General features: G+C 37.8%; 1 protein-coding gene across 1 annotated transcript in view; it reads left to right on the forward strand.

Moving 5' to 3' along the window:
• SLC35F1 (solute carrier family 35 member F1) overlaps window positions 1-12,962 on the forward strand; it is a 220,996-nt gene that overhangs the window by 185,695 nt on the left and 22,339 nt on the right. Inside the window, exons 5-6 of the mRNA XM_030267791.4 lie at window positions 4,086-4,242; window positions 8,499-8,551. Coding sequence (XP_030123651.4) covers window positions 4,086-4,242; window positions 8,499-8,551 — 210 coding nt within the window. The remainder of the gene's footprint in view (window positions 1-4,085; window positions 4,243-8,498; window positions 8,552-12,962) is intronic.

Genomic DNA, 12,962 nt, shown 5'->3' on the forward strand with positions numbered 1-12,962 from the left:
AAATTGAAGAGCACTGACACTTTGCCATCCAACTGCAGTTATTAGATGCTATTTGCCATGTTCCTTATTGAAGCATGGGTATAGCTGTTAAGTAAATTTGTCCAGAAAAATCTGTTAACATGCATTATTGCCTTTTCATTTGGACCTACACATGAAAAACTGTGTCCATGCTTATTGCTATGCAGAGAGACTGCAGCTTTTTTACTTTTTTAGTGGCATAATGATATTATTAATGATGCTGTCTTTAACATCATCAAATAGATCAACTAGTTTAACTTCTTTGAAAGGCTAAAACTACACATTAGAATGTACAAATAAAAAGAATTAACGGCAGGAGGAAAAGAACAAAATTATTGAAACTCTTCATTAAGAGGTTGTACACCATTTATAGGATGTTTCCTAGGACTGGACAAACTAAAGGAAGACACCAAAAGCAATGATGCTTCATTAGTCCTCAGTAAATGTCTCTGTTTAACTTATATTTTAGGGGACAAGAACTGTTGATACCTGTGTGCTCCTGTTGACCACATTGCTTACTGTATTAGAAGAGCCATAAGGCTCTGCTAGGTAACCACAGCATAAGACAATTTTACCTGCCAATTCTTACAGTAAGTGAACATGAATTTAAAATGTATCACTGAGAGATCAATGTGTATTTTCCAAACTATCTGCAGGATTGTATCCTCACTGATATTTTGCACATTACTCAATGGGAAAACAATTACTCTTAAGTATTTAGAGCTCTATCATCTTACATGCCAAGTATACCTGAAAATAACATTATTCTGAACTAACACCCATGAGTTACTTTTATGCTTCTGCTCCTGCCATACACAGAGGTCTAAGCGACACAGGTCTAAGTGTTTCATCCAGGTTTTTCAAAGCACTTCATTGCTTTAACTTACAACAGTCTCTGAAAACCAGTCACATCAATCCTGCTAATACATATATCAGTGTTCAATTTAAAATGGGACACATTGAGAGTGATTTTAGGTATCATGTTCATCAGTAACTACAACCAAAAGCAAAAAGAAACACCTTTTAATGGCAGGGGCTAGGGCAAAAATGTGACAAAGAGGCCTATTGGGAGTATGAAAAGAAATTGTGTCAGAACACAATTCACATTTAAAAGATTTGTGTTACACTATGATGCTATAACTAGTTCCCAAAACACTAACTCCGCTCTGGACCATGACTTCTCCACAGAATATTAAATATAGTAACAATCATTAATGTAAATCTTGTTCTGCCAGGCTATGCCTTGTGTGCCTTCTGAAGAATGACCTACACCATTAAACTGGTGAAATACAACTTTATTATCCTAAAAGTCTTTAGAATGTCTCTAGTTAGTTGACATATGTTTCCTTAGCAGTGAAACCAGTAGATGCATGTGGATATTACATCCATGAAAAGAAGTCTATAGGGATATATGTCAGTCTTCTTGGGGGAAAGTTACAAAGTCTAGCCTCTTGAGAATGCAAAGATAAGGCATTTGGCAACCTGAAAAGTAATTTCTAAGAAACAAAGCAAAAACATATTTTACAACATTTTTACACCGGTATATAAAGTTTTGGTGCACTAACTCCTTGGGTACTAGGTATTACTCTGGTCACTGCATCTCAAAAAGAAGTCACCAGAAAATAAGCCTGTATAAGCAATGGAGATAGGTGAGAAAGCTGTTCAAGGGTATACAATGGATTTCAGATGAAGAGACTATAGCCAGACTGGGACATTCCATCTCTCAGAAAAGGCAAGAAAGGGACCGATACTGTAAAGGTATATGAAGTCTTCAGTGATATGGAGAGGGTCAATAGAGTGATTTTTAAATATTTCTCAGAATATTATGGGATGACTAATATGATTTTGAGGTATTTATGGTAAAAGTTAAAAGCATAAAGTGCTTCTTAATTGTAGGCCAAGAACATATGGATTTTACACAAATTGATTAAGAATCCCTCAAGGTTTATTAAATTTGATGGCCTAATGCAACTTCTATCTCAGAAAATGCCTAATCTACTGAGAACTGGCTGATAGAAGTCCCTCTGTACTTCCCTATTAGTTTATGCTCTCCTCAGTCACCCTGTGCTGCTGAGTACCAGAGGAGGATCCAGCATCAGAGTCTGGTGCTATGAACAGATTTCAGCTCCCTCTTCTGGGAAAGCCCTGAAGGTTGAGGCTCACATTCAGCATGAGAGAACTTTGGGAATAGCTATCAGGGTGTGATGCTTGAGGCCATCCCATCTGTGTGAAAATGCTCAGACTCTGAGCTCCTTTTGTTTCACAGATGCAAAAGGATGATATTTTTGTCCCAGCAGAAGCTCTAAGGTCAAAAGCTTTTTCAGCAATCCTTCCCTGAAGTGTCAATGAGTAGCTGCAATAAATACCAAAAAAGTGAACTCAGTGAGGAATCAATGGAGCCACTGTGAAATATGAAATGCATCAGGGGTATGAAGAAGTTTTGTAAAGTCGTGATGGTTATTTTAAATTAAGAACATCTTCCATTACTGATTGCAAAAGACTAAAATAAGGGAAAAAAAAAAAAACACCAACAACAAAACAACCAAATCATAAAAAGACAAATGGTCAAATGTTAACATAATGCCAGTCAAGGAACATTCAAAACAGAAATTCTAGGAAAGGCTGGATGAGTATGTGAAAAACAAATCTAGTAGTATTGGCTAAATACACAGAAACCACATCTCATCTGAGCTGAAAAATGTTGGAAACTAAGAGAGTATTACTGGGAATATTTTACACTTTACTCCATTCCTGTCGTTCTTAAACAACTTATACTTTTCTGGTACTTATAGCCAGTGCTGGAGACAGGATTAATGAACCCTTGGTCTGTCCGCTTATGACTGTTTTCATTATCATAAATTTCTTCTCCATAGAAACTTCAGCACTACAGTTTGGAATGATAACTGAAGGCTTAAAAGAACTTCTTAAAGAAAAATGTTGCAAGGCAATTTTGAACCAATTAGAATGTTTGGTCTCCATTTTTATTTACTGCAGTGTATATTTTGCAAATCAATTGAAATAAAACTTTAAAAGACAGGGACATAAAAACCAAACCATAGTATTTTAAAAGAAAATGGGATTTCTTTTTTAGAAAATACTTTGTAGTACTTCAGCATTTCTGCTGAAACTTTTCAAAGAAAAACCCTGTATAATCCAGCATTTCAGAATATGGTTCTGCAGCAATATCTGACAGCTTTGTGAAGCTGTAGCTCTTGTAGAAATAATTTAACAAGCCATATGTGCAGAGGGAATTGCATGCACCAGTTTGCAAAAGTAGGGCCTCAGTTTTCAAGCTGGAACTTGAACTTGATCAAATGTCACTGCAGCTCTACCCAACACTCAACAATAAAATCTTCCAAGACTTAAAATGATTTCAAACAGTCTTTGATAAAAAAATGTTTTAGTGATTCTGTATACCTGGAGGTATTGAAAATACATCTTGTTGTTCTTTACATGCATTAGGTACTGCTATGTTAATTGAACCTCTTTTAAAATTCTGTCCTTATCATCACCCTGTCTACACCCTATCCTTCCTCTCCTTTTTCTTGTCAAACAGCTCCATGTGAGAATGAGGTTAATATTAGGTTGTAATGATTTCTTAACTCATTTCACAGGTACACAGAATTTTTCAGTTGTCCTCAGATCTAAGTACTGAACATGTTTTAGACTGGTTAAATTTCAAGATGAGATGCAAACTGCTCTATAGAGCTGAGTCACATTCTCTCTGCAAAGAAAAAAAAAAGTATAATAAAAAGTATAATAAAGTATAAAGGACCAGTTTCTGAAAAGTGCCACTTGGATTCTATACTTTTTTTTGCAAGTTTTTCAGAATTTTTTAGGTCCTTTTTTTTTTTTCTACAGCAAGGACTATGCTTTTCCTCTGTCTGTCTGAGGCTGATGTATTGAATGAAAACTCTTCGAATGACAGAATATTTGCATTCATTTTATTAACCCAGATAAGGGCTATGTAGTGACTGAAGAATGAAATCTGGAGGGAAGAACATGCAATGTTTTGGCAAAAGATGGATGTTTTGAGGCATTCTGATTTTTTTTCTATTTATTCCTAGGTGAAAATAAACTGATAGGGGACCTCTTAGTACTTGGTGGAGCAACACTGTATGGCATCTCGAATGTCTGTGAGGAGTACATCGTCCGAAATCTGAGTCGAGTGGAATTCCTGGGCATGATTGGACTCTTTGGCTCCTTCTTCAGTGGAATTCAGCTGTAAGTGGGCAGGTTTGAGATCACTAAGGCTCAAATAAGGGCATCCGTGGGCTCCATTGAGATACACCAAGCACTCCTTCAAAATTAGCCCTTTCCTGTGGAGACTAGGTGTCCTCCAATCTTGGAAGTTGCATTATTTTTCATAGTTCAAATTGATGATTTGAGTAATAACACAATTTTTTTCCCAAGTACTCTAATTCAAGGACCAGTGTCCTTGAGTAGTCACACAAAGAGGGAGAAGACATCTTGCACCGTCTTGCTGCTGGAGGACAAGTGTATGCTCCATGTGTTAGTCTGAACTGTGAATAGCAAAATCTACAGCTTTTTCTAGTCCTGTTTTATACTTTTGAAAAGTTGCTTTGATTTCTAAAGAGCTAGAAAGCACATCCAGTCAGAAGGTGTTTTACTGGTTCACTTTGCACTGTGTAACTGCATTATGATATGGTGGAAATCATGAAAAAGCCTTTAAGAAAATAGCCTTTTCACTTCAAAAATATTTAGCACATAGGAGATTGTTGCATGGATTTCAGGATCTACAGAGTCTGGTCTATCCACATGTACCTAATGAGCATCTCAACTGCAAGCCTAATAGTTGGAAGGTGGTTTCCAGTGTTGCAGTACTGTGACTGATGTAAAAGTAGCTCTACAAGATTGCTGCATTTTGTGCAGGTCTGTCACTGGTGCTTGTAACACAAAATGACTTTTGATTATTAGTCCAAAACAAGTTGCTTCTCTACAGATCTAAGCTACTCTCCTTGTAAGAACAGAAACAGATCAAAAAACAACAGCCCATCAATTCCTACTTCAATAGTTCTATTAATTTTAGCTAGAAATCTTAATATATTTATTTGGGAACTGAACAAGTGTCTTAAAATTATTTATATTAACTAGCTGCCATACAAATGTTCCCTTTTAATAATATGGAATTTAAGAGAATATAAATGTGCCTAGTATATTTGGCTAAAGCATTTTTTATATGTTTGTGATTAAGTAGATACTAACATTCTGAGAACATCAAAGCAGTGCCCATGTCTTGCTCTGTGTGTAAACTGTCATGTAAATGTCTGGTATTTCAGAATTCAATCGTCGTGCCATTGCTCCATCTTGACCCAAGCAGTTAGTGACAATTCCAGGGCCTGTGAGCTGTTTGGCTGGTGAGAATCTGGTTTTGGAATGAGGCATCCTTGTATAAAGAAGACACAACTGGAAGGAAACAATAAGAAACCATTTCTTTGCTGAAAACTCAAAGGTTTTCTATTCAACCTTTGGCCCATAAGTTCACTCCAACAGTGAACTTTTCTCCACCACCCTCTGCAGCTTTTTTTTGATGGTGCTTCTTGGGCACATTCTGGAGACCCACACACACTTAATTCATACCTGTGCCTTTTTCTTACCTTTACCTCTAATGAATAGCGGAAGTCGCACTTATGTGTTCACAGAGATTTAATCTAACTAAATATAACGCTTACTTCAAAGAGAAGCCAATTCCTCATGTTGAATTTGCAGGCTCTTTCTTTGAAAAACTACTGGCCACTGTAATGCAATATAGGAACTTTAGATCCTCTAAACTGAAGGAGTCTAAGACTGTAACATAAAGTAAACACACATAATGCCTGTTGTGCAGCAAAGGAGGAATAGCTAAGGTGTCAGGGGAAACAGTGAATTAATGAGTTGGCTGATTACCCAGACATGGTGGAAAGAGAAGTTTAGTATGTTGAGTATGATTAAAGCAGGGAGGAAGAATAAGAGATTAGTTTACAAGAGCTGGGGATGTCACAATTATGCAGCAAGTGGAGATAAGGTTATCTGATGGAATCACATAATCATAACATGGCCTATTTTCTAATGGCCCCCTGAAGGTCATCTGGTTCAAGCTCCTACTCAAAGCTAACTTCAAAGTTACATCAGGTTGCTTAGGAATTTTTTCAGTAGATTTTTTGGTATCTCCAAGAATGGAACTGCCAGTCATGCTGGGCAGCCTGTTCCAGTGTTTGACAATTTTTTTTTCTCTTGATATTCAATCAGTTTTCCACATTGCAACTTGTGTCCATTGTCATTCATCCTTTTGTTGTGCACCTCCAAGAAAAGTATGACTATCTTGTCTGTAACTACCCATTGCATAGTCAAGATGGAAAATTTATTGTTGTGTCCTCCGTTCCTCCAGCTTAGCCTTCTCTTCATGTTTCAGCATCTCCTCTTACATCCTGTCCTCAGCCTGCCTGACCATTGTGATGGAATTCCACTGTGCTCCCTTGAATTTGTTATTGTCTGTCTTGTTCTGGACAAGACATAATTGGATATAAGACTCTAGCTACTGTCTCAGAAATCACATCCTTCTGCTTTCTGGTCAGACTTTTACTGATACAGCTGAAGATGCTGTTGCCCTCCTCTGCTCCAAGGACACATTGCTGACTTGTGTACAGGTTGGTGTCCACCAGGACTCTAAGGTTTATTGCTGGAAAACAACTTTCTATCCTGTCAGCTCCCAGCCTGTACAGTTTCACAGTGTCACTCCACCCCAGGTGCAAGAGTTAATACTTGCTTTTCTTGAATTTCATGAGGTTTCTTCTCACCCTTTTCTTTAGACAACATTGTACATAGTCCACCCATCTAGTCCATACCTCTTGAGTCTCTGAAGATCTTTAAGGAAATCATGTTGGAAACCTTGCTAAAGTAACAGTAGGTTCCACCACATCTTCTCATCCATTCCTTCTCCTTTATTCACTGATCCAGTCACCTCATCATAGGAGGCAGTCATTTGGGTCAGGTTTGCTCCTGAGAGCACTCTGCTGGCTGTTCCCAGTGGCATCATCTTCTTCATTTCCTGGCAATGGCTTCTGGGTAGATTTGTTCCATAATCTTCCAAAAGGTTAGCATAACCTGGCTGGCCAGGCTACACTTTTTGTTCTGTGTTAAACTGAATGTTGCATTTGTCTCTTTTCAGTCATCAGAGACGTCCTCCAACTACCACAACCTTTCAAAACCATTGTGATTCCAATTCTTCAGTGCCTCTGGCATCACTAAATGGCCACTTCTGACAAAGTTTCTCTCACCCCTCTCTTTTCACAGATCATAAGGAATCACAAGCCATAGCATATTGTTTTATATATATTTTGTATTGGCTAAGCAATAATATGAATGCAATGTTCCTATGTTTAAGTTACATGAAAATTCTTTTTCCAGACTAAGAGCTGTTGCAGTTTGTTTTTCATTATATTCTTCAGGAATTACTGATAAAAGAAACATATACCTTATGCATGCAAAGACACCTATAATTTAGTTATTTTGCAGAGATTATAGTCTTATTATTCTATACACAATATTAGATTTGCCTCACATCAGCAGCAAGCAAATTAGAATTTCCAGGATGCAACTCTTTAGACTAGATTAATCTGGAAGGTGCTGCGCTCCTGCAGTTTTACAATTAGATTTAGTCTTCCACATGCCACCTTTCCTACTAGATACTTTGTTTTTCAATCTGTATAATTCCATGTTTTATGCTTGTGTAAAATAGTGCCCAGACCAGCATGCAGAGTTCTGCACAGCCAGATTTATCTGGAAATCACAGAGACAGGGAAAGCAGTTATCTGAGCAAAGACCTCGCATGGGAGATATCTCCAAGGGCATATTTGACCTGAATTGGGAAGAGCTGACTTGTTGCCACCTTAGAATTTTATGGATCTGTGACTTTGATGTTAATATACAGTGCAAGATTTACAAGATACTGAGAGTGGACTTTTGCAGGTTTGCCCGTCTTTTGCTTGTTATCCTGACTTTCACTGCTGTGACTATTTGGTTTCTCTCAGTGTGTAACAAATCAGCGTATGCTTCTCAAACCACCCTGTGATATCTATTTATTTTACACCACAGAGCTACTCCGAAGTGTGAATAACTCAGCTAGATACCTTATTAATAATTAACATTCAAAAGCTTTCAGAATATTAAGTCAGAAAAATACAAGAGGATTGAACATTTAGGGGAATGGGCATGTAGAGCAGGTATATATAGAGCTGGAAATAAACCAGGAGGAATTGTATGCCATCAGATCTGATTATTGCCCTGAAGATCTTTCAAATACACAGGCACAGGGATAATGCCAGAGTAGATTAGCAAACTCTTGACTGCATTTGGTTCCTACAGAGATTTTTTTGTTACAAGGTTATTTGTGTTGTTTTGTCCAGCATTTGAATTCAGTGAGTGAAAGTAATTTAACTTCTGTTCTCTTCCATCAAATTTTGCCTTCTCTTCTGTTGTAGTGCAATCATGGAACACAAAGAGCTGTTGAAAGTCCCCTGGGATTGGCAAATAGGTAAGAACGTATTTTACCTCATGGAAGATGGTTGCTGAAGGAGGTGTGGTGACAGCCAGTGTTTGGGGAGGCAGGCACAGACTTTCAGGAGAGCCAATGTTTGTGACTTTTCCAATGTTTGTGACTTTTCCACTGGTTACTACCAAAGGTTGAGCTACATGCCTCATAACTGTTCTTAAATGATCTGTCCTCCATTGCTGTGTTGTGCTTTCCTTGCACGATTAGGTTAAGCATATGAATGCTGTAAAAGAACCATTCAGACAGCCATGAAGTAAAACAATAATGGGGCTCCAGTTCTAAGATTCAATGCAACACTGGGGCATTAAATGAGGCAGTCATTAAGAGCCAAACCTTTTCAATGAAAGCCAAAGAAAGAAAATGGAACCTAACAAAATAACCTTAAAAAATATTCACAGTGCATATTATAGCCTCATAAATTCACTTCCAGAAGGAGCATTTCTGTGTGGAAGTATTTTAATTGCTTTCCAAATAATGGTGGAATAAAGCAGATGTGTCCTTTAGACAAGTTTTGGGAGCATCGTGTCCAATGAAGCAGTTATGGTGTTCTGCCAAGCAGGGGATTTCATTTTCCCATTTCAGTTTAGAAGCTGAGTTTATGACTCCCTTCTGATTAGTCCAATTAATTATTTGATTTAAAAGTAAATCAATATTTAGGGGAGTCTTTAATCCTTAGGGCAGTAATGTAATCACTCCTTCACCACTTATGACAATAGAAGAAATAAAAGAATACTAGTAGCATAGAGCTGATTGCAGAGGATTCAAGCTTTGGCAATCCATTGACAATAGCTGTTTACCTAGTGTCAGACTGCACATCAAAATGACAACTCAGAAGTGTGCTGACAACTCAGAAGTGTGCAAAAACAACTGATTATGTAGGGAATCCCTGAGGGGAGGGGATACAAAGTGTGGAATACAGTTAGTTTCTTTAAACTTGGTTAGAAATTTCCTTTAATCATCTTTAACCTTGATAAATACAGCACATTTTTCACAAAAATTGCACCTAGAAATCTTGGAAATTTGATGGTTGAGTTGTAAAACTACGTGACAAATCAATTTACAGCATCCATGGAGAAACACACTCAACTGTGTACTATAAGTGTATTGGCCTTCTTTAATTTGAGATATTTAGCATAATTGCATCAGTGTTTGTTTATATTTCATGAGAAGGAGCTTAGGGATATAATTCATCTGGTACTGGTGGTACCAGCAGTCACAGTGAATTAATCTACTGTCTATGTAAATGTCATGTATACTTCCATGAGATTTCTGTTCAAACTCAGTATCAGTGAAGCGTTCAATTAAAATAAGGTCTTACTTCATCTGTGATGCTGCTCCCTGAAAGTTGATTACTAATTCTGAAGAGTCCTTACGCTTCACAAGGCTGAGATCATCTTAGCAAAAGCATCATAGAGCAATAATTGGAAATGTGGTGTAGTTGAACATGGATTAAATGGTGACAGTTCTGTAGTTCTTCCCTGGCTTCCACTGCACCTGGTGTACTTTCCATTGCATTGGCAGTGATAAAAGATTGTCAAAAATGATTGACAAATCTGTATCAGGGAGTTCACAGCCCTGTCCTGAGTAGTTATCCACTGTGACAGACTCATGCCTGCAGTCCAGCAGAGTTAAATCGGCAGCCTTCTGAATGGTGGTGATAAAGTCACAGCAGGCAACCTAATGAGTAAATCAAGGTGGCCTGTTACAATCTGCCATAATGGTGCTTTTAAGATCAAATGAACTACCTTTTAACTGATGCAAATGATTTTTGAATATAAAGATCTAAAGCCAATCTGTTATGTCTATCATGTTTAAAACAGGCTGTGGCCCTCCTGGTGTTAATTTTGGAAATTGCCCTGATACATATCATCATCTTCACATTTAGTGTGAATCACTGTAGCTCTGTTTGTATCCTTGAAGGTTTAAGTACTAATACTGACTGACAACCAGACTGAAAGGAGGATGATTTTAGACTTTTGAGAGAGTGGTTTCATATGAGACCATGACAAGCTTTATAGCAATAGATGAAATAACAAATAAACTCACATCAGTTTTATTTAAGAGAAAAGCCAGTTTGTAGCTCCAAAGAATGTCCTTTGTTACCAGGGGTTTGAATTTCTGAATGGTCTTTGTTCCAAGGCAGTATGGAAGATCATAACTGATTCCATTTCATGCCAATAAAACACTTGCTTTTGGAGTGAAAGCACACAGGCAACATTCGTGCATCATTGCACCATGCGACATTCCACCAGCTTGTTCAGGAACAAGATCAGAAATACTTGTCATGTTTGGCTCTGTCCTGCTTGGGCTGTATTGGAGTGGTCCTTAGGGACAGATCCTGCCGATTTGTGTGAAGACACCAAGTGTAAAGAGAAATGGAAAAATACTGAGGGACTGGGGCTCGTTCAGCCTGTGGAAAAGAAGTTACCTACAAGGAGGTTGTCAAGTTACCTACAAGGAGGTTATCAAAAGGACAGAGCTGAGGTCTTCACAGAGGTGCATGGCAAGAGGATGAGAGACAATAGACAGAAGCTCAAATGGCAGATTCAGACTGGATATAAAGAAACTCTTCTTCACATTGAGGGCAGGCAGGCATCAGAGCAGGTTGCCCAGAGAGGTTCTGGAACCTGCTGGGACTGCAGCACTAAAGGCAATTCCCAAGGCTGCTATTTGCACTGCATGGGTGCCTGAGGAGACTGACACTCCAAGCTGTTGACTTAAAATATATTTTCACTCTCAAAATTGGCCGTCTAAGAAGCAATATCTGAAAATCATGTGATGTTAATTTCAGTTGTTTATTGTCACCACTAAATGCCACCCAGCTGGTGGATATTACATATATTTTGAAGCTGTAAATGAAATGCCACTTTATATTCACCTCTGCTAGGACAGCTACAGTTTAAGCAATTTTCCACTGGAACTGAAATGCCCTTTGGAAAGCAACCTGTGAAGCTGGCTGTCAAATAGCGTGAACAGCAAGGCAGTTCCATTAAATTATCCCGTAAGTTGAGTGCATAACCAGTGAAGCTGTGTTAAATCCAGATGACCAGAAGCTTGGTGGACCAGCCGGTGATTTGCAGACTGTACTTTGACAATGCTGACTTCTGATCCAGAATGTTCTTCTTAAGCCTGGAAGAAAAGCTGGATTAATGCTCCTGTATGCAAAAAAATTCCCACTGCCCAAAACTACACTCCATATTGTGCAATCATTTGCCTGCTACAGAAGAGTCACAGAGTTTAAATAAAGCAGCTTCCAAGCACTGCCTAAAACTTAATTCTTTTACTAGTACACTTTATAAATTTGCTATGGGTAAAAGCAATTTTTACCATGATTGTCCATATTCTGAATATAAATTCAAATTCCTTATCATGACATAACATGTATGGATGCTGATAGTTTGTGTCTGCTACATTTGTTTCAGTTGAATGTACACTTCAGTTCGTATGCTTCCAAAGGACCCAATCTGTCACAGCTGATTTTGTCCTTTAGATAGCTTTTCTAAAGAATTTTTAACTAAATGGATCCACATGCAGTTATATGGCCATTATATGCCCTTTTTTTTTTTTATCCTTTATAATCCCTTTCAGGACTTTGGCAATCTGATTTTCTAAAACTTTTAGTCAATAACATGTTCTGAAGAGCTGGCATGAGTCTAAATTTAGGCTTATGCACATATCAGCTGGGAATTCTGCAGCATACGGCAGCCTAAGAAATATCATTTGCATGAGAATAGATGAGTAAAGTGTTTGCTGTTTTTTTTAACTTCATATTGATTAATTTGCCTTGGGATTTATCAAGTAATAAACTGAAGCAATGAATTCTTTTCCAATAAGTTATTTAGGTTTTTAAATTAATTTAGATTTTTACTGTAATGTATTTTTATTCTATTAGTGTCTAACAATCTAATTTGTGTGAGGCACTTTTTAAATGTGTAGCAGGAAAGAGTTTCAGCTCACAAAAGTTCTATTAAGGAAGGCAGAAAAAAAGGAGTAGGGAACAGAGGTGCAAAACTGTGAAGTGATTTGTCAGTTTTGGTGGCAGAATAGGACTAGGACCTCTGACACTTGAGTGCTGTTCTCATGCATTCATCCATTTGCTCATTAACTCCCCTGCAAATAATTTTGCATTCATATTTTGCATCCAGTCCCAGAAAATACCATGTGCTCCATCCAACTCAGCTGAACTCACTTGGTGCTGGGGGCATTAAGCTCCTGCAGAGACTAGATTTGATATGTTCAAATGCATCATTATGTCCAAATCTATGTTGGACATGAGGTAGTCACTGGTAGTATAAGACACCAATTTGAAACAATTATGCTATTATGGAGATCCCAAAGGACCTCATGTCCACTGTTGATATGGTTTTCACTCTCTATATATGTGTATATTATT

Source organism: Taeniopygia guttata, chromosome 3 (assembly GCF_048771995.1).
Source record: "Taeniopygia guttata chromosome 3, bTaeGut7.mat, whole genome shotgun sequence".
In the NCBI taxonomy this organism is placed as follows: domain Eukaryota; kingdom Metazoa; phylum Chordata; class Aves; order Passeriformes; family Estrildidae; genus Taeniopygia; species Taeniopygia guttata.